This window comes from Pipistrellus kuhlii, unplaced genomic scaffold (genome assembly GCF_014108245.1).
Source record: "Pipistrellus kuhlii isolate mPipKuh1 unplaced genomic scaffold, mPipKuh1.p scaffold_m20_p_11, whole genome shotgun sequence".
Lineage (NCBI taxonomy): Eukaryota > Metazoa > Chordata > Mammalia > Chiroptera > Vespertilionidae > Pipistrellus > Pipistrellus kuhlii.
The window spans coordinates 45,033,050-45,055,386 of NW_023425416.1; the positions used below are offsets into that span (position 1 = coordinate 45,033,050).

The 22,337-nt window shown below is 43.7% G+C and overlaps 1 protein-coding gene across 2 annotated transcripts; it reads left to right on the forward strand.

Annotated features, from left to right (window-relative positions):
* The first annotated feature begins 1,703 nt into the window (after positions 1-1,703).
* Positions 1,704-21,993, forward strand: EXOG (exo/endonuclease G). Of its 2 annotated transcripts, XM_036431892.2 has the most exons (6): positions 1,706-1,908; positions 3,936-4,085; positions 7,992-8,131; positions 9,768-9,844; positions 12,255-12,369; positions 21,008-21,993. In XM_036431892.2, the coding sequence occupies exons 1-6, from the start codon at positions 1,746-1,748 to the stop codon at positions 21,467-21,469; spliced, it is 1,107 nt and encodes a 368-aa protein (XP_036287785.1). In that variant the 5' UTR covers positions 1,706-1,745; the 3' UTR covers positions 21,470-21,993. The 2 variants fall into 2 exon arrangements, with proteins under 2 accessions (XP_036287786.1, XP_036287785.1); XM_036431893.2 differs by lacking the exon at positions 3,936-4,085 and having other exon boundaries at positions 1,704-1,908.
* Positions 21,994-22,337: the final 344 nt, after the last annotated feature.

Here is a 22,337-nt window from a genome sequence, read left to right on the forward strand (position 1 = left end):
TCTCCTAAATCAGTGGTCGGCAAACCGCGGCTCTCGAGCCACATGCGGCTCTTTGGCCCCTTGAGTGTGGCTCTTCCACAAAATACCACGTGTGGGCGTGCATGTATAGTGTGATTGAAACTTTGTGGCCCATGCATAGAAGTCGGTTTTCGGCCTGGGCACGTCTGTTTTGAAGAAATGGTTCTAACGCCGAGCCACAAGGGGCCAAAGAGCTGCATGTGGCTTGCGAGCTGCGGTTTGCCGACCACTGTCCTAAATGAACTGTCTTGGGACTTTGGCTAAGTTCCTTAGAGCAGGGGTATATTTTCCAAATCTCCAAGATCCCCCACATAGATATCAGTCTTATACTTTGCAGGCAATCCTGAGCCATGTTTTTGCAAGCAGAACAGAGGTGCCTAGAAAACGGGTTACTATATGCAGGACCACTGCAGAATACACGCTCTGCCACTCCTAAACGTGGCTGAGGATCAGGGTCACTTGCTGAGCTGTTCAACAACAGAGTTTTGGGCCACCACCCCAGATCTGAATCAGCAAGCCAGCTCTTAACGTTGTGGAGTTCCTGACTTATCTCACTAAATGAAACGCGGTTCCCTGCTGATAAAATAATTGTCGTTTCTACCACCTAACAAAACAAAAACACGGAAAGCCCCAGAAGTCACCCCACTGTTTTCTGCAGTGACATCTAAAGAATTGTTTTTTGGCTGGTGACTAAAGTTGGGTAAGTGGAGAAACACCAGCTTTGCATCCTTCTGGTGGGGCAGATTCCTTTTTACTTGCCCCTTTATAAGGATAAAACAACCTGCTTGGAATTCTTGGGGACTACTTTCTAATAAAGGAGCCCTTTTTTTTTAGGGAGCAGTTGTCCAGGGTTTGGCTTATTTTTGCCTTTTCAGGTTCAGAACGTTCACCTTTTATGAGTGAGTACCCCTAATGCTGAGCACAGAGGACAGGAAGGCACGGTTTTGAATGAGGCTCTAGGAGCTGGAAGTTTGGATTGTAAGAGTCCTATGGTCAAATTTTCCCTCCAACAAAGGAACTTTTCCCCTAAAAGAAACTGGACACAGAAGGTTTTTTTTTTGGGGGGGGGGGGGGAGGGAGGAAGGTGGGGTGGGAGCTCCTGCACTCTGAGATTCAGGATCCAGAGCCTAAATGGAGTATGAAAAGTAAAGAAATTTAAGCCCTGGCCGGTGGGCTCAGTGGTAAGAGCGTTGGTCATGCAGTGAAGGGTCTTGGGTACGGTACCCGGTCAAAGGCGGGTGCCATGGAGTACTGTCTTGTCAAGGAAATCCTTAGGAGGTACGAAGCTGTTTTTAGAAGTTACGGTTTGTATACCCTGTGACTCCAAAGCCAGGTGTCACGAAGACATCCAACGTGGCGCAGGTTTTGGAAAGAGACCTGGGTTAGAATCTCGGCTCTCAGGACCTTAGTTAACCATGCGCAAGTGGCTTACTCACCTGTTGGGTGGGATTAGACTCAAGGTGTTTTCCCCCCTCAGGACGGTATACATTACTGAGCCTTCAAGACATTCCAGTGGGCCAGGGATGGAGGGGGATGCGCTCGGGCCTCCAGGTTTGTCACCAGGGGGCGCGCGAAGCCCTTCCCCCCCCGCCCCCCAGGAGGGCGCGCGTGCGCATTCCGGGCCTCTCCAGTCCGCATGCGCGCCTTGGTGCCAAGGCTGTGATTGGCTCTCGGGCAGCACAGCCGTGTGTGCGCGTGCGCGGTCGCCCAAGGCCGCGGCTGCTACGATGGCTGCCAAAAGTTTTGCAGCGCGTCTCCGGCGCTCTCGGCGCTTTCTCAGCGGCTTCGTGGCCGGAGCGGTGGTGGGCGCCGCGGGAGCCGGGCTCACGGCCTTGCAGTTCCTCCGGAGTCAGGGCACTGAGGCTGCGTTGGCGGCGAGGGAGCCGGAAGGTAAGTCTGGGCCTGGTTTCCGTTCCCCGACCCAGGTGTGGGGCGTGAGTCCATCGTCGTCCACCTGGTCTTCCATCTCCCCACGTGGCTCCCTCCCCGCCCGTGGTTTGGGGCCTTTCCTGTCTCCCTGCTCGGCCTCCGCTCCCCACGCCCCGTCTAGGCTGCCTCTTCCACCCACGTCTTTCCTGCGGGGATTTCATCTCTTCTTCCCCTCCAAGTATTTATCGGGATGTCCGAGTCCCCGTCTGTCCGCCTCTGGACGGTTAGCTCCTAAGAGGCGGGCCACGTCTGGGTATGTAGATTTTTATTGATTTTTTACAGAGAGGAAGGGAGAGGGATAGAGAGCTAGAAACATCGATGAGAGAGAAACATCGACCAGCTGCTTCCTGCACATCCCTCATTGGGGATGTGCCTGCAACCGATGTACATGCCCTTGACCGGAATCGAACCCGGGACCTTTCAGTCCGCAGGCCCACGCTCTATCCACTGAGCCAAACCGGATTCGGCAAGGATTCACACGTAGTTTAAGCACGTGAGTGGGTTGGTCTCTCTATCGTTCAGAGGAAGAATGTCTGCGAGCCCTCCTTCGGAGCTGACATCCCCACGTTACCAGGTGTGCCCTGTATTTGACAAAGGAAGGGAGCTCTGCTCACCTGTACACTTTCCCCCCAGCTCATTTAACGTGCTCTTCTGATCCTCGGTGTAGCGAGAGAACTAGTATTTGGGGAAAGGCTGGAGAAGGCAGTCCCCGTTCAATGCGTGCTGGGTTTCTCCCGCTAGGAAAAAGGCCAAGTTTACTACTGTCTTGCTGCAGCAATACCAGAACCGTGAGGCATGGTCAGTGAATGATGACCTTTAAAAAAATTTAAGCCCTGGCAGGTGTCGCTCAGTGGTTAGAGTGTTGACCGTGCACGGAAGGGTCTTGGGTTCGATTTCCAGTCAAGGGCAGGTACCTGGGTTGCAGCATGGATCCCCATGCTGGTTGGGGTGCATGTGGGAGGCAACCAATCAAAGTGTCTCTCTTTCTTTCCCCCACCCCTCCCTATACCCCTCCTCCTTCCCTCCCACTCTTTAAAAAGCAATGGAAAAAATATCCTCAGATGAGGATTAACAAATAAATACATAAATAAAATTTATTTATTTTTTAAAAATATATCTTATTGAGTGTTTTTTTTAGAGGGGAAGGGAGAGAGATAGCTAGAAACACTGATGAAAGAGAACCATCAATCAGCTGCCTCCTGCACACCTCTTACTGGGGATGTGCCCGAAACCGAGGTACATGTCCTTGACTGGAATCGAACCCAGGACCCTTCAGTCCGCAGGCCGATGCTCTATCCACAGAGCCAAACCAGTTAGGGCCATAAGTAAATTTAAAAGGGCTGTGCTTTAGTCCCCATATTAACTCTTAAATATTTTTTATTGATTTCAGAGAGAAAGGCAGAGGGAGAGAGAGAGAGAAATATCAATGATGAGAGAGAATTACTGATTGGCTGCCCCTACTGGAGACCCAGTTGGCAGTCTGGGCATGTGCCCTGACTGGGAATCCAACCATGACCTCCCTGGTTCTTGGGTTCCTGCTGAACAATTGAGCCACACCAGCCAGGCCCCACATTAACTCTTAAAACATAATGAGTAGAGCGGCTCATTCCCCATTCAGTCATGCCAATGACTAGTAACAACAAGAGTTTTTCCTTTGCTGCTTTTGTGTACACAGTACTTTGTGGGGCAGAGATTTGAAACTTTGATGTGAAGGAGCAGTCAGATCAGGTCCTTATTTGAAAGTAAATGAGATAGCTACAGTTTATCTTGATATAACTGTACAACTGAATTTAGGCAAAACCTGTCTTTTGTCTACAGCCTCCTCTTTGTTTATAAGTAATTGCAAAAGCAAGATCTCTTGGTTGATTAACTTTTGAGTCAGTCCTTTGTAAGTCTTACCCCTCTTCCTTTACTTACAATTTTTTTTTGTTCCTAATAAGAGTCACTAACTTTGCTATTTTTGTTTTTTCCCCTTTTTTCATTTTTAGGTTCTGCAGAAAAGGCTCTCCTGGGACAATTTGGATTTCCTTTAACTGGAACAGAGACTAGGTGCTACACTAACCATGCCTTGTCTTATGACCAGTCAAAGCGGGTGCCTAGATGGGTTCTTGAACATATATCCAAAAGCAAGATCATGGGTAGGTGGTTAGAAGTACAGCCATCACTGAAAGATGTTTCCAAATTTAGAACATGGGACATCAGTGATCAGCTCAGCCTTTTTCACATTACAACACGTTTAGCAAAGGATGTTTGTGTAGCTCACTAGACAAATGGACCCTGTCTGGCCGTCAGGGAGCCCCAGACCCTTCCCAGCTGCCTCAGAGGCTGAGAGGATCTATATCTTGACACATAAGTATGTCATAAACATTGCTGCAACAAGCAACATTCATTCATTATCTCCACAACTACTTTTAGTGTTTCTGACACTGCTAAATCTTGGGGATATATTAGTGACCAGAGCAGATGGTCTCTTGGGGTTGGAGTTGGAGTGGGCGTGGGTTGACTTATCAAACAAATAGTCATGAATGTATAATTATAGTTGGTGATAACTTTCTGGGGGAAACGTGATTGCAGTTTGGGTTTGTGTAAATAAAGAAAGGTGGAGAGATCATAACAGGAGAATCTGATTTAGCGGGCTTCTCTAACAAAGTGGTCTGCAGAGGGGATGGCAGAGGAGTTGGTGGGCCATGTGATACAGAGACGAGCATTCCAGGCAGAAAGGAAAGCATAGTTGCATCTTTCAAGGCCCCAGTAGGAAGAGTTTTGTTCCTTTGGGAACTAAAGGCCAGAGTGGCTGCAAGCAAGGGAGGACATGATGTGAAATGAGACTGGAGAGGTAGTAGGTGTGTGAAGTCTGTTCATGTGTCCTGTGTCTTGGTAGATTCTTGTAATTAAGATGACCAGGTTTTGATACTCGGTGTCAAATTGATTTCGGGATAAATTATTTCAATTTACACTCCTATTATCACTATTTGTCCTCTCTCTCCCAACCCTCACCCACAATGGGCATTACTGGGCTTTCCCAGTTTATTTTTTTATTTTTTATTTTTTAAATATATTTTATTGATTTTACACAGAGAGGAAGAGAGAGGGATAGAGAGTTAGAAACATCAATGAAAGAGAATCATCGATCAGCAGCCTCCTGCACACCCCCCACTGGGGATGTGCCCACAGCCAAGGTACATGCCCTTGCCCGGAATCGAACCTGGGACCTTTCAGTCCGCAGACCGATGCTCTATCCACTGAGCCAAACCGGTCCCGGCTGGGCTTTCCCAGTTTAATAGCTGAATTTACTTGCATTTATTGGTTGCCAGTGAGGGTTACTGTTTTGTGAATTATCTTTTACTATTTTCAGTTGGGATATTCTTTTTTGAATTGATTTGTAGTAGTTCTCATATATTAAGGATACTGCCTTTTGTCAAAGTTGTTCTATTCTTATTTTGTATTTTGCCTATTAATTTGCTATATGGCTCACAGGTTATATCTCCTTTGCTTTGCAACACTGCCATCTTTATGTATATAAAAATGCTGTTATTAAAATGAGTGTGTGCCTCCATAGAGTACACACAACCAGCATAACAGCAGCAGCTTGGAATGTGTTTGCTGCAGGAGAGGAACTGAGGAGCAGTTATCATAGCAGTTGAGACTTGATTATAAATTTGCATCAAGGGAAACTCAATTCATTTAGTCTCAAGCCTAACGAGATTCCTTTAAATGCAAAAATTCTCCCAAGAATCAAGGTATTTTGGCTTGTACTAATTTTATCCTTTTATTAAGTTATTTCTTTCAGGAGGATGTAAGAAAAGCATTGAGTTTCATATAATAAACCCATGAGCTGTGTAAGGTTTGAGGAGGTAAAATAGAGCCAATTACTTATATTTGAAAACAAGAAGGAATCTACCTGTGATTTACTTAAGTATAGTATAAAGTGTCTTGTTTTTAGTAATGACAAAGTTAATCAGACTAACTCTCCTGCTAAAAGCAAGAATGTTATTAGAGCCGAAACCGGTTTGGCTCAGCGGTAGAGTGTTGGTCTGTGGACTGAAAGGTCCCAGGTTCGATTCCGGTCAAGGGCATGTACATTGGTTGCGGGCACATCCCCGGTAGGGGGTGTGCAAGAGGCAGCTGGTCGATGTTTCTCTCTCATCGATGTTTCTAGCTCTCTCTCTCCCTTCCTTTCTGTAAGAAAATCAATAAAATATATATTTTTTAAAAATTAAAAAAAGTGTTATTAGAAGTATGAAAAAAGTGTATTTTAAAAAATCATACATTCACGTAAATGCAGAGTCAACAGGATAGTGGAGAATTGCCAGGCTATATATCTAGAATACAGTTTGCATTTCAAATTTGCCAGATTGTTCTAGTTTCATTCTTTACAGCTACTTTTGGATCCAGGATCCAATTATGAATCACATAATACATTTTAGTTGTCATATGTCTCCAGTCTCCGTTAATTTAGGACAATTTCTCTGCCAAAAAAGAATATACATGCCTTTTATGCCATTGACATTTACTGCCTGAGTTGTTGGTGATTTTCATCATTAAGGTGGTGGTTCCCAACTTATATTTGGGAGAAAGCCAGAATCCAGAGGTCAGGGCAGTCCCGGCAAACCAAAACCACAGTGCAGCCTCAGGGTGAGGTGGGCTGAAGGCAAGACCTAGGGTTCACCCAAGTAGCCTGTCTTATCGGAGACCCTCCCAGCATTAGCCCAGATCCCCAGAGGGCTGCACCTTAGGGTGAACCAGAACTAGCTTGCCTGCCCACCATAGGGGACTACATGGTAGGCTCTCCTGCCCTGAGCAGAGAAGGGTCAAAAAGTAGAATAAAAGCTGCTGGGGAAGTCAAGGCCACAGACTGCCTGTGCAGACTTATAGCCTAAAGCCTGGACAGCTCAAGGAAGCTTCAGTCCTGAGCGTGGTTTAAAACATCCTCCCCTGCTGATGCCTTGTTTTAAAATATCTTCCCCTGGTCGAACAAGTGAGTGTGTATGCACGCTCCAGGAAGGCATCTTCATCCTAGGCCTTCAGAAAGGCCCACAAATGAGTTTTCAAGCGCAGTGAGCATCAGGCATGCAGGGAAGCGATTTCACTGGTAATGACACTCGGAGAAGTTTACTAATAATTCTTCTGTATACCCAGTAACTTTTTTTTTTTTAAATGAAGATTCTAAAAAGCTAGGTATTGGATACTTTACTCTGAACCTTGATATCAAATAATTTAAAAATTATTCTTGGTTGAATGAAATGACATTGCAGTCAATAACTTTATTGATCTCCATTTTACTTTTTTTTTTTCCAGTAGCAGTCAGTATATTCCATCTATCCTCATAATTGTTATAATTTAATAAGTTCTGTCCTAATGATAGAAAATGTAGAGCTAGGATTTGCTGATGTCCACTGTGGCACACTATTCTGGAGGTATCAGAATATAAGTAAAATTGAGAGTTCTTCTCTCCCATGTGGTACTTAGATATTTTATTTCAGGAATTTTCTGGATTAAGCTCATAACTTAAATATTTGTTTTGTCATGGCTTAAGAGGCAGTAAGCAAGATATCAGAGACACTCTCCCCCTCCGCGAGGCTATGCCTGCCCAGAACAAATTGTTTTGTGTCTATATATATCCATTATTTCAGTCCATGTAAACTTGTCAAATACAGTTGTGCAAAATACAGTATATGAGGGTCTTTTTAAAAAGCAAGAATTTAGTAGCTAAACTTTTTATTTAAACAGCTCAGCTATTTAATTGGTTATTGTTTTTATGTAAATACTATCTGGGAAATATTTTCCCCTTTTACTTGAAAGGCCAGAAACAAAAGTACTATATGAGATGGCTACACTGTATGAAAAGCATTCTTTCCTAGACTAGTCCTTGCTAAATTCAGATGAAGTATCTGAACTATCCCAGGAACTTGACACATGCATGCAGTCACTAACTGCTAGCTGCCCAGAGAGATACTGGCCAGAGCAACCAGCTTGCCTTGCTTAGAGGATTGTGAGGGACATTGTCCACTGATAACTTACTCGTGTTGTGTGTTTTTCTTCAGGTGCTGCGGACAGAAGAAATTGCAAATTCAAGCCGGATCCCAACATCCCTCCAACCTTCAGTGCCTTCAACAAGGACTACATTGGAAGTGGGTGGTCCCGAGGCCACATGGCTCCAGCGGGAAATAACAAGTTTTCACCAGTAGGCATATTGTGTGTGGGGGAGGGGCCTGTGGGCTGGCATTGTTCCGTGGGACTTGGAGATTAACCAAGCAGCCAAACTGCAAAACTTGAGGTTTTCTATACTCTATTTCTCCCCCTGACTTTATTTCTCGCTCAGATGCTGAGACAGTTTTAAGCAGGTTGAGGAAAGCAAATCCTATGTAAAGGGAACTATTAGATAAAAGCCAAAATGAGCAAAAGCTACTTGTTTTTATTTTTAAAATGTCAGGCCTATAGAAAAGTGGAAAAGAGAGGACAGCAAACACATTGTGATATAGTTACTTTACAAGTGTGTGTATATAAAACTTTAACCGTCACAGACATCATAACACTTCATTTCAAAATATATGGCTTAGGAGATGGTACCATTTAAGAAAGAATATATGTAGCTATGACAAGATGTCATAACCAAAATGTGTGCAAGATGTGTTTTTGTATAGTTATACAATAATTTCCAATACACAGTTTGCATTTCAGATATGTCAAATTCTTCTAATGTTTTTTACAGCTTTTTTTGGATCTAGTATCCAATTATGAATCACATAATACATTTAGTTGTCATATGTCTCCAGTCTCCTTTAATTCAGGATAATCGCTAAAAAAAAGAAGATACGTGTCTTTTATGACATTGACATTTACTGCATGAATTGCTGGTGACTTTCATCATTAAGATGGTGGTTCTCAACTTGAGGTACTCATGTAGTCACCTAGGGGAGTTTTAAAAACTCCTGATGCCCAGACCTATAACCCTGAGCAGGTACGTCAGAAACTCTTGGTGGTGGTGGAACCCAGGCACTCTCACCTGAGGACATGCTTAGAGAGGAGGAGGAGGAAGGGAGAGAGAGAGAGAAACATCAACTTGTTGCCCTCCGTATGTACCCCAACCAAACCCACAACACAGGGCTGTTCCCTGACTGGGAGCCAAACCAGTAATCTTTGGTACACAGGATGGATGCTCAACCAACTGTTTTTAAAGTTCCTTGGGTTATTCCAGTGTGCAGCCAAGGGTGGGAGTCACTGCTCGAAGAGAAGATAATTGGCTTTGGCAATTAGTATAGCTCAGTGGTCGGCAAACTGTGGCTCACAAGCTTTATGTGGCTTATAAGCCGTGGTTTGCCGCTCTGTTGACTAATGAGTTTGCCAACCACTGGTATAGCTCAATGAAAGGAAACACACAGACCTCTGTGTTTACGGGTCAGACGTGCAAAATGAACGAACACGTGGTGGCCAGAACAAGAATGTTTCTCTGCCACAGTTGAACTAATATGTATGTACTGTACTACTTAAGTAAAATTCCTGAAAGTTGACCTTGGAAAAACTGCCAGAGGCTTAAAACCAGAATTTAGGGTAAAACTCTTTAGCTTCATATTGGAAACTCTTAGTTCTTAGAATCCACACTAAAGGTTTGAGCTTTATAAATTATGAAGAAAACTAGCACATCTATTTTGTTATAGTCCTTATTTTGAATAATCATTGAAAATAATGACTCTGTGTCCTGCTATACCTCTGGCTTTCCTCTGCAATTGCATTAATAAGGAGCTAGTGTTCTCTGCTTTGTAAAATTTCCAGGGGGCAGGCATTTCAGTACAAGTTACTCTTGTTATTTCTTTTCACAGAAAGCCATGGCTGAAACCTTCTATCTTTCTAATATTGTGCCTCAGGATTATGATAATAATGCTGGCTATTGGAACAGGTGAGGTGAGAGTTTTAAGGTGTGGTTCTGTGGGAGATGAATGATGTGAGGAGAATTTGCTAGTTGTTTATCAGCTGTTTCTGTCTTTGTTTTCAAAAGCCATTTTTAGTGGAAGTAACTTTCATGAAGTGCTTCAGACTAGTTTTCTTTGCTGTATTTCAGGAGTATAGTTTGCTATGGGAGGACAGACTTCAAAAACATAGCCAGTCATTTTAATCCTGTTTGCCATTGGTCAGACGTCAAATTCTTGAAGAAAGTACTATTGCTAAGGCATCAAATATTTTTTAATATGTCCAGAAAACAGTGTTTTTCTCTACTTGTATTTCAAGAGTTGCTAGCTTTAAAAAAAATTGGTACAACTAAATATAACCGTTAACCAGTTTTAAATGAGTTTTGTCAGGGTATCTCTTTAAGCATTTAAAACTAGCACTGAATGAGATTGTTTCTAGTTGACGTGTTTTCCCCAAATAGTACTTTTGTGGAATAAAATAATTAAGAGAGCACCTGTGCACTCAAGGTGACTGCAGTGCTTGTCAGTTGTGGTAGCATCTGTGTTGTCTACATACCCCTCTTACTCAGATTATTGTAAGCAGGTCATAGATATGTTATTTTACCATTTCAATACATATTTTTTAAAGATAGATTCTTTTATTGCCTCTCAAAATTTTAATAGTACTTCCTTATTATCACTTTTACAGTCGATATTCAAGTTTTCCTGATTGTCTTTAATTTGTTGTTGATTGGTTTGAGTCAGACTTTAACCAAGGTCTACAAGTAGATTTGGGTGATATTTCTCTTTAGTCCCTTTTAATCTATAAGTCGTCGTTCCCCTCCCCCCCCCTTTTTTTCCCCCTTGTAAATTATTTGTTGAAAATCTGGGATATTTGTCCTATGGTTTCCTTTTCATATGCTGTCTGATTGCAAATATATGGAAGTGTTTAACATCCTAAGAGTTATATTTTGGGGAGGAAAACTCTACTTTGTTATTGGGCATATATGCTATGACTTTACTTTTTAGATAATGAAACTTTACTTTTTAGATAATGAAACATGCATTGCTTTCTCATAAAGCTCAATTGCAGTATAAGAAGTGCATATTGAAACTACTGGCCATTTTTATCCAGTAAATAAGCAAAAACAGTTTTTAAGTGACACATCAAAATGTGGTAAAGATGGCTGTAAAACTCCTGTGTCATTTTGCAGTTTACAGAGTAAAGTGGGACAATTCCATTAAAAATATTAGTATAACATATAATGAAATGTCACTAAAATATTCAATAAAGTAACTTTGGCCCTTGAAATTTATCCTAAGGAATTAATATAATGTTGCATTATATAAGAAGTATGAGAATAAACTCAATTGCCCCACAATAGGAATCTATATATATAAAAGCCTAAATGACCATTACAACTGGTTGACCAAAAGAACTGTCAGCTGGTCACTATGACTTGCACTGACCACCAGGGGGCAGATGTTCAGCACAGCAGCTGCCCCCTGGTGGTCAGTGCACTCCCACAGCCAATCAACCTCCCACTCCCTCCCCCCCTCATGGCCAGCAGGCCCCATTCGGCCCTGATCACTGGCCAGGCCAAGTAACCTCACCTGTGCATGAATTTGTGCACCAGGCCTCTAGTACTTAAATAAAAAGTCAACTTAGCCCTGGCTGGTTTTGCTCAGTGGATGGAGCAACGGCTTTTAGACTGAAGGGTCCCGGGTTCAATTCCAGTCAAGGACATGTACCTTGGTTGCAGGCACATCCACGGTAGGGGGTGTGCAGGAGGCAGCTGATTGATGTTTTTCTCTCATAGATGTTTCTAGCTCTCTATCCCTCGCCCTTTCTCTCTGTAAAAAATCAGTAAAATATATATTTTTTTAAAAAAGATCAACTTAGTTGGAATGGTATTTCATTCTTGTAAAAGTTTAAGAACTACAGCATAGAAAAATAAGGGAGAAAAGGACAAAATTTCAGTTCTAAAATAAACACAATGTACACAGAGTAAGATGTAGATAATTGTATTAATGTGTGTGATTTTAAAAATATATATTTTATTGATTTTTTACAGAGAGGAAGAGAGAGGGATAGAGAGTTAGAAACATCGATGAGAGAGAATCATCGATCAGCTGCCTCTTGCACACCCCCTACCAGGGATGTGCCTGCAACAGGTGGACGCTCTATCCACTGAGCCAAACCGGTTTCGGCTAATGTGTGTGATTTTTAAGTTTTTTTGTGTGGTAAACAAACTGGGAAAAGCATTGCTTACATGCTTATAATGTTTTGTGCCCTATCACTTGTTTATATTAATGTCTCTAAGTATCCTTGGCATCTTTCCTAGGGATATGGTATGGTGTGCTGCTTTTCTCTGTTTAAGCCTGTGAGAATATCATACATTTTTTTGCATTGTTTTTCAGAATAGAAATGTACTGTCGAGAACTGACAGAGAGGTTTGAAGATGTTTGGATTGTATCTGGGCCGTTGACCTTACCTCAGACTGGAAGTGATGGAAAGAAAATAGTTAGTTACCAGGTAGGGACATGTTTTAACATCCAGTCTTATGCTCTTTGTATGAGATTATAATCTCCTCCTGGTTTTCTACTTTTTATTTCACTTACTGAACTGTGTTAACATTTATGTTTGCTAGCTATAATTTAGTCCAAGCTTTGCCTATATCAGAGTTTATAAACTGAGGCTTTATTTGGCTTGCACAGAATGTTGTTTTTGAACTAGTTGATAATGTTTAATAGTTGGGAGTTGTCACATAAACCCAGAGTTCAGCTTCCCTTAAACGCGTCAGATGACTCGGTCACACTTGGCATAGGTTCCCACGGCACCGCTCGCTGGGTGAGCGCAGCAGCTGGCTCCCGAGCGGAGCGCAAGCTCTTTGGTTCACCGCGGTCCACCGGCCCGTTTCACCACTTACATTTCCCCCGTGGCTCTTGTTGGTCGTCGGGTTTATCCTCCTGGGTCTATCGAAAATATAAAACCAGCATTTATAGTGTTAGCAATGTATAAGTAGTATGTTTGGACTTGTAAAGAAGTAGATATAATCCTATATCATTACGGCTATGCCACTTGAGATGAGTACTGCCACAAGCAAAACACTGAGAAGTGGGAAGTAAAGGTGGCAGTGTACAGTAGTATAATTACTGCTTTTAAAAATGTAATAATATGCTTTTTCTTTCTAATTCAGAGCTTTTAACCTTATCACTATTAAAAAAAAAAAAAAAAGTAAATCAGTTTCTTCTTGAGACATTATTCTTGGAGCCCCTGACTTTCTTTCTAATTTAGACTACTTTACTCCCTCCCTGTCTCTCTCCGCTCTCCCTTTCTTTTATTCAACGAACGTTTACTAAGCTTCCAAGACATACCTGGTGCTGTTCTGTGTGCTTCCGTGTGTGCTACATGGAGGTTACATTATAGTGGAGGAGATACACCATCAACAGAATGCCAAGGAAAAGTAAGACCTGTAGAGAGTTACAGTGGGGTGGGAAAGAAAGGCTAGGCCATTCGGGGAAGTGAGGTTGAGCAGAAATCTAAGGGAAATGACGGAGCAACCCATGTGAAGAGTTGTCACGGGCGAGATTTAGCTCAGTGTGTCAGGAACAGCAAGAACGCCAGGGTGGCTGGAGCCGAGAGCGCACTGAGGAGAAGGGGGTAAGCCACGGGGGGAGGCACTGGGGAGAAGTCTGAGTTGTGTTAAGTGAGATAGGACACGTGTAAGGTTTTGATCAGGATAGTGGCACAGTCTCATTTACATTTTTTAAGCCCAGGCTGGCTGCTGCATGTGAAGAACAGAGAACGAGATGGAAATAGGGGGCCAATTAGGAGGCTAATGGAGTCGTCTAAGTGAGAAATAATGATGACTGGAGTAGAGTGGCGGTGGTAGAAATGGTGAGAGTGGCCTGATGTTGGATGTGCCTTGCAGGTAAAACTCGGGGGCTTCTAATGGATTAGTAATAGAATAAGAGGGAAAGGGGCAACCTCAGGGTTTCAGACTGAGATCATGAAGACCAGAGAGGAGCAGGTCTAGGGGCTGTGCTTCGGCTGTGCACATTTTCGATTATTGATGTGCACATGGAGATGAGATGTTGGATAGGCTGTGAGTTTGGATTTCAAAGGAGAGGCTGTTGGGAATGGTCAGCACTCAGATGGTATTTAAAGCTGTGTAGCTAGAAGAGGACCGATCTGAGATCCGAACCAGGAGAACTCAGCCATTTAGAGGCTGAGGGGAGGAGGGTCATCCAGCAAAGGAGACAGAAGGAGCCACCTTTGAGGTGGAAGAGTCAGCAGAGTGGTGTCCAGGTGTCAGGTGACAAAAGCACCTCACGGAAGGAGTGATCAGTGGAGAACTGATTCAGGATGCAATCCAGGATGATGCCTTGAACCTGAGGCAGCCAGTCCTGCAGCCTTTCTGTCTTGAATGGCGTTGACATTTTGAAGAATACAGGCCGGTGTTGCAGTGTGTTCTCAAATTGGGTCTGTGGTTTCCTCGTGACTTGGTTCAGGCACGTTTCTGGCAGCACCCCGCAGCGGTGCCCCTGGGTGCGCCTCAGTGGTCCTTTCAGGATGCATGGATTGTTCGTCCTGCTCTCGACGGTAATCCCTTTGGTCACGTGGTCAAAGTGGTCTCTTGCAGATCCGCTGCTCGGTTACCATTTCCCCTTTGAAGTGAATTAGTAATCTTTGGAAATGCTTTGAGACCATGTAAATTTTCTTCCCTTCACCTGTTAGTTTTAGCACTTGTTAGTGATTCTTGCCTGAATCAGTTATTACTACAGTTGTTGCCAAATGACAATTTTCTAATTCTTAGTCCTTCTACATTGTATTTTAATCTTCACCAGAGGATATGTTTATTGATATTAGAGGAAGAGGAAGGGATGGGGGGGGAGAGAGAAAGAGAAACATCTATTGGTTGCCTGCCATACTCCCCAACTGAGAATTGAACCTGCAGCCTTTTTGGTGCATGAGACAGCGCTCCAACCAACTGAGCCACCCTGTCAGGGCCCTTCTGCATTTCATTTATTAGTTGGCATTCTACTGACAAAGAGCTTATCCGTCATATTTATGATCAGTGTGAATTCATGGGCTCTTAGTTTATTCAATGAGTTTTAATCAGTTTACTGTGTATTCATTTTGATGCTCAGATTTTCCCATATTAGGCAGTGGGAGCCTCTTCCAGCTGTTGCCTGAGTCCTTTTGACATGTTCTAATCTTCATTTCAGCATTATCTACTTTCTGGGTAACATGATTGTCCAGGCTCATCTTGGCCAAACTCTGGGATTATCCATTTTTCTGAGAAGCCCTCGTTCCTTTCAATGGAGATTGGTATTTAGAACCAAGATCTGGATGACAAGCTGATTCTTGAGTGCTTGGTCGGCTGTTTGGCTTGTCATGTGTGTTCACCACATTTATTTTTAGCCTTTTATAATAGGTGGAGAGAGCCTTAAGAAAGAAGTATGTGAATTCTATTCTTTAGTGGCTCGCTGTCGGGAGCCTTTTCTCTCCATTTTCAGTTTTTCTCTGTTTTTTTGAGAATGCGATGTATAGTCCCTTGTCAGAAAGCATAGTGTGTGTGTGTGTGTGTGACAGAGAGAGAGAGAGAGAGAGAGAGAGAGAGAGAGAGAGAAAGGTGTATGTAAAGTTAATGTTAATAGGAATCTATATTTCTGGTGAAGCATATAGTTTTTCATTCTTGGAATCATATCAAAGTAAAATCTACCTTTATATATTTTATTTTTTACTAACAATTTCTCTAATCAGCCAACAGCTTTTGTTAGATTTAGCATTATTTTGCGTCCAGGTGAAATTTTAAACTTAAAATTTTTAGCATATATCTATGTCTAAAAGCAAAATATAATCACTGAGTAAATTGGAAAAATTGTCTCAGAGCTTGCCACTTTAATTGGGCTAGAAATTTTTTATGTATGCATGGACATATATAATTTGGTTAAGGAAAACAGAAGCGGGAGAAAAACGGAAGACAGAGAAAAAGGTAGGATCTGAGCTGAGAAGCAGTGAGTTCCTGACATTTGGGTTGAAGCGTTCATATTATGAAAGAGACAAAAATAGAAGGAAAGGTGGTTGGGGCCAGGTGTTAAAAACCTTGAGTGCCCAGATAAAAAGTTCAGCTGTTTGCTAGCAATTCATGTAACACAGTTGTGGGTAAAACCATGTCCTTTAGTGAAGCTGAGAAAGAGGGCACAGCACTGCTCAGCCCTAGACGTTTGTCTGTTCCTCACAAGGAATAAATATTTGAATTAAGAATTTCTATTTCCCAGGGAATTTGTTTTCTCAGATCCCGCCACTTAATATTTATTGTTTATTTACAAGTATTATCTGAACCTTAGGAAAATGTATCTAATAAAAATAAGGGTATTTATTTAGATTTCTATCTAGCATGGAGCATACATGTGTATACTTTGGATTAAGTGAAGCAAATGAACTGGTATTTATTGAGGGCCACATGTACCACACAGTGAATAAATAGCTCTTTACTTCTATCTCATTCAGTCCTCACAAACAGCCCTTACATACAAGTAATAGTTATCTACTTCTGTAGGTAAGGAAATTGAGGTTTTGAGGGGTTAAGTCCAAGTCACATAGCTAGTAATTGTCAAAGGCGAGATGCAAGAATGGGTCTGTTGACTTGTATGAGAATTGCCAGTTATTCAGAGCATTGTTCTGAAGCTCTCAAAATCTCCAGAGGGATCCCTGCACTCCTCATATACAGAAGCTTAAGGCCGGGAGGAAAAAGACAGTGTGGATGGAGAGCAGTTAGAAGTGGTATTTGCTTGCGTGCAAAAATAGCAGAAAATGGGCCAAGAGGAGAATTCCTCACAGGCGGGCAGAAATGTCCCTTAGAATATGTAGGGAAGGGTCACAGCATCATAGGACGTGAGAGAATGTTTGCCTCAGGGAATATTAGTAGCAGTGATTTTTACCAGAAGTGAGTCATCTGACAGCTCTAATCAGAATCACCCCCTTTTTTATAGCTGAGGTCATCCATGTGCTTTCTCTGATGTGCGTGTTTCCAGAAGAGATTGATTCCAGACAAGGGAAACATACCTGAAGATTCTGGCCTGAACATTATAATTGACCTGTCAACTGAGTGAGCTTCAGATTTTACAACCCGGTGGTGGTGGTAACAGAGGTGCTTAACAGTCTTTCCCTCTACAGCATTACTGACCAACTGTCACCAACTCCTGGAGGGGAGGGCATGGAACCATGCCCAGGGGTCACATATGCCCACGTGTGATCAGGGAGTAATTAAAAAAAAAAATTCCTTTTTTATCTTTAGAGAAACCTTTTCATTGTCGTATCTGTTTGTTTTAAGAGACTTTGCTAGTACAGATGGCACACAGGCTGGCCACGCTCCTGCTGACTTTCCTCACCTTGTGTGATTCCTCTTGTTCTCTGTCCTCTCAGGTATGGAGTCCTGATTTATGACATTACTAGAGGCCTGATGCACAAAATTCATGCAAGGGGCTTGGCCCTCGTAGCCCTGGCTTTGCCCAGACTGTTCTACTGGTTGGTCTAATTAGCATATTAGCTCTTTATTATACAGGATCATGGTTTCTTTCACTTGATTGGCATGACTTTTTTTAAGGGCTTGGTCTCTTGATGTGTCCAACAGTTTAGTTGATGTGAAGAACGGCAGCCTTAGATTACCGTATTTTTCGAACCATAAGACGCACTTTTTCCCCCCCAGAAGTGGGGGGGAAAGTCCCTGCGTCTTATGGTCCAAATATAGCCTACACATATACTTTTAAAAAAAAAGTTTTTTTACTTGCCCGGCTCTGTGTGGTCTCTGTGTGCTTGCCTGGCTCTAAAATGGTTCTAAATGCTGCTGTTTACTTTACAGGGTTGATTACATGTGTTTATGACTGTGATGTTGGGTTTTAATGCACATAAAATATTTTAGGACACTATTTGTTTCAGAATCTTTTTTTCTTCATTTCCCTTCTCTAAAAACTGGTGCGTCTTATGGTCCGGTGCATCTTATGGTCCGAAAAATACGGTAGGTATTGTTTGCTGCTGGTGTCTTTGGTCGCTGATGCATCGTGAAGGCCCAGCTCTGTGTGTGTGGACTTGGGTGGTAGAGATGGAAGTGGGGGAAGGCAGCAAATTGTCATTTCTGTCTCTTACACGGAAGGAAACACCCCCAGGCCAGCACCTCTTAAAACTAACTTCAAGTCCCGAGTGAGTGTCAGCGTATGGTTTTATCTGGATTGTATTCTCTAGTCACTCTCAGTTGATTTTCAGTTTTCGTTACAATCTTGACAAGAGTTCAGTGCTTTTTGGTATGTGGACAGCAGCAAGGATCTCTTTTGTAAAGTATTTTTATACCTAAGTCATCTGTTTGTGTTAAGTCTTCCTGTCCTCTGTTTAGGGTGTCATTTGTATGCTTTCTCCTCCTGAAACCCTAGCGTCTCCCTTAACTGGTCTCGTCTTGCTTGACCCCAGGTTTCCCCTCGGTCCCTCTGCAGAACCAGCTTTTGTACGAGTTGCATTCTTGTCTTTTGAATGACATGTACTATAAAAACACCCTTTTATATTAAAGTCTTGCAGATTAAGAAATCTTTTTTAATGAACATGTCTTTTTATCTTCATAACTATCCTATGAAATGGGCAGAGTTGGGATTGTTACTTATTTATGAATCAGTGAAGAAGAGAGGTGGGCGTGTCTTAGCTTAGTGGCACAGCCAGGCCTTGACCGGGTCTCTGGGATTGAGGGCACTGAACCGTTCTGCTTCAGTACCCTAGTAGTGTCTAGAAACATTTCTGAAAGTCTTCCATTTTTTCTCACAAGTGGAAAAATTTATTATGTAGGTTGAATTGTCTACAAAGATAATGATAGCTCTAAATACTTCAGGATTTTTTTTTTAAGTCTTAAATTTAAGAAAGAAACATTGGGCTTTCTCATTTTCCAAATAGGACTGGTTTCTATATTATTCTAAAGATTTTTACTTCTTGAGAACAAAGCAGACTGAATCAGAAAGGATAGTGACTTAAGTTTTCATTTTTCTCTTTATTTCCAGGGATAGTATTTCCCCCCCCCCCCCCCCTTTGTTGAAATACTGTGAGAAGGTCGTGGGTGGAAGAATCACACCTTGTGATTAGTAGGAACTTCTTGGTCTCTGAGGTTTCTCAAAAGTAGTAATAGAGGTCCTCTAGGTATTTATTGTGAGAGTTTTTGAAATCCTAATAGAAATGATGCATTTCCTTGAGGTAAAATGACGACTCTTAAAATTAAGTCAAACTTATTTGCTTTTGGCTGGAATTTAATGAACTGGGTTAGAAGCCCTGGTTGGCAGCAAATGAACATGACCAATTAATTGTTTTTGAAAATTGCCATTTGTTTGTAGACTGAGAGCCCCTGAGGAGAGAAAATAATCAAATGGTCTCCAAGGCTCCTTTCAGTTGGTCCGAGATCTATGCTGTAGTGATGGAGGATGTCCGCCAGGTGGCACTAAGGATTTGCTCTACCTCAGGCTCCCAGCTAGTGCCTGGAACACTTGAAGCTCATTTAAACTCCCCCCCTTGTTGCACATTATGGCTCAGCTGCAGTGGAACCTCCCTGCGCCCACCCCCTCAGCGCTTTTGCTGCGCTCTGCAGGGGTGTCTCACCACATCCCACCTGCAGTGAAAGCTGTGTGTGGAGATTCCTCCTCTAGATGGGAGCTCTGGAGAGCAGGTATTTACTTTAAAGCTTCATCCCTTTCTGTGTTTCCAGCAGTGCCCGGCACAGGACCCCTGGGTTGCACAGCTTAGTGGTCAGCAAACTGAGGCTCGCGAGCCACACGCAGCTCTTTGGCCGATTGAGTGTGGCTCTTCCACAAAATACCATGGCCTGGGCGAGTCTATTTTGAAGAAGTGGCATTAGAAGAAGCTTAAGTTTAAAAATTTGGCTCTCAAAAGAAATTTCAATCTTTGTACTGTTGGTATTTGGCTCTGTTGACTACCAGTTTGCCCACCACTGGCTTAGCTGAATTAACATCTGCTGGTGATCTCTGGGCGCAGTGTAGACCCCCATGGAGTTCACCTTTAGTGTGTTTTTGCCTCGAAGAGTGTTTTCCTCCCAGCTGCATACATGACTTGTTGGAGGGGGTGGGGGTTTTGTGTCTGTAGATTGTATAATTTCATAGACTTTAAACTGCTCCCTGATCAGCCATTTTCACTAACTTCAGAGACAGTTAGTTATAGAAATCTTCCCTGGGATGGCTCTTCCCTGTGGCTCTGCGCTGGTTTTGGCAGGGGGACCTCCGTACGTGCCAGACAGCAGATGGCCAGGAGTTTTCAGGCTGCGTGCCATGTAGGTAGGAGCCTGGGGAAAGCAGAGAGCCCTCTGCAGCCCTCGGCCTCGGCCTCATCTGCCCCAGCAGGGCCGTGGGGAAGGAGGCCTCACCACGGAGGCCGGAGGAGGGCAGTGGGGCCCAAGCCCAGTGGTGCTGGGTTGTGTTGTTTAACGGGAGACCATCAAGGAAATGCATGTGCAGTTTGCTTTTTGAGAAAACAGATATGGAACTGTTATTTTGTCATTACAGTCCAGCTACACAAGCAGCCAGCTTTCCAGGCCTATCCCTGGCCCTGGCGCTGTGTGGACACCTTCCAGAGGGTTTGGTTTGATGACCTGCGGAAGTCTGTGTCTGGCCCCAGAGCCTGCGAGCCTCCGAGCATGCAGCGTTTACATTAGTGCTTCATTTGAGAAGGAAAGGCTGTTTGTTGAGCTCCCTCATGAATTTGATAAACTCAGGCCATCTTTTTATTTCTAGAGCGGGCGTGCCCAAGCTGGCAGTTTGACCTTTACATGTTTAGAGGCCAGAAGTTCTGATTATGAGATGCAGTGAAAATTACAGCCTTTTCTTGCCCATTAAAAACCCAGGACTCCTGGCATCCCTTTGTCCTGCAGACAGCAGAGATGTGACCCCTGCTCTCTGGGGTGGCATCATTTTTAAGAATGTGATCAGAAACTGCCTATTAAATGCTCATCTTCCTTGTGAATCTGTATTTCGGTTTATTATTACCTCTGGCAGTTGAATGTAAGTTCACTGCGATGGGGTATCTTGTAAGTGCATTTTTAGAAATGCATCTAAAGCTCTCACAGGGAACATTTGGGAACTGCTAGCATTGATTAGCATCACTAATACGGCTGCTTTGTTTCTAGGTGATTGGTGAGGACAACGTGGCAGTCCCCTCACACCTTTATAAGGTGATCCTGGCTCGCAGGAGCCCAGAGTCGACCGAGCCGCTGGCACTAGGGGCCTTTGTGGTGCCCAATGAAGCCATCGGCTTCCAACCCCAGCTCAGTGAATTCCAAGTGAGCCTCCAGGACCTGGAGAAACTGTCGGGACTGGTGTTTTTCCCTCATTTGGATAGAACTAGTGATATCAGGAATATCTGCTCTGTGGACACATGTAAGCTCCTGGACTTCCAGGCGTTCACTCTGTACCTGAGCACGAGAAAGATGGAGGGAGCCCGATCGGTGCCCAGGCTGGAGAAGATCCTGGAGAACCTGAAGAGCACGGGGATTGAGCCCGACGATTACTTCATGAGCTGCTATCAGAGGAAACTGGAAGAGCTCAAAGCTAAGGAGCAGGCAGGACTCCCGGAGAGAAAGCCGGCCTAGTTTTCACCTCGGAAGCGAGGTGTCTCCTGCAGTGAAGCAGATGCCCTCTTCAGGCTCATGTATGGGAGAGGCTTTGCTTATTTAAAAACATTATGGAATCCTAAATTTAGGACTAAACTCGCCTAAAAGACGAAAGAGCTAAAACCTTTTTGGTTAGTATCTTACTTGACGTGGAACTAACTGTTAAAGGGACTCAACAGCCAAGATCCAGGGCTGACCTTGGGTCGGGTTAACGGAGGACGGTGTGTGCGCGCGATGGCACTGCCTGCGCCCCTCGGAGTGTGCTGTGTGTGAAGCGTCTTACCTTCACGTCCCCGAGTCGTCGTCTCCGATGCATCGGCGTGGCGCTCCTGGGACCGGTATTGTGCATTTTCCTTCCGAGGACCTGGGTGGGTCTCAGAGAAGCTGTTGGAGCTCCTCTGTATTATCCTGTCGACGTGGATGATACAGGGCGGGGCAAGAGCAGATTTATAGTTCATACAATAATGCGTAATAATACAAGAATAAACTTTCGCATACTCACACCTGTAGGCCTACTTCAGGCCACCCTGTGTATTGGTTTCTTGTCACTCTTCTCCTGGGGCCTGTGATTTCTGCCATGGGCCCTCTGAGATAATACCACTCTCCTCATCTTACTCGGGAGGAAATATGTGGGTAAGTCCCGGATTTACCTCTCTGAGGAAGTGACCCCCCTTCCCCCCGGAATGAGGCACAAGGACTAAGGAAACCACGCGGTACGTTCAAATCTTCCCCTACACACAGGCTTTGGACTCACATACGGGATCTGCTGGGCAGAGGCGTCTGGTTTCTTGTCTGTCATCACGCCAGAGGGGCTTTACTGTCCTCTGACTCGAGCCCTCTGTAGCTC

Excerpts from the sequence above, each read along its gene's own strand:
- EXOG (XM_036431892.2), top strand. The coding sequence starts at position 1,746 with ATGGCTGCCAAAAGTTTTGCAGCGCGTCTCCGGCGCTCTCGGCGCTTT. Across the intron at positions 4,086-7,991 it reads ATCCAAAAGCAAGATCATGG|GTGCTGCGGACAGAAGAAAT; the intron begins GTAGGTGGTTAG and ends GTTTTTCTTCAG. Across the intron at positions 12,370-21,007 it reads AGAAAATAGTTAGTTACCAG|GTGATTGGTGAGGACAACGT; the intron begins GTAGGGACATGT and ends CTTTGTTTCTAG.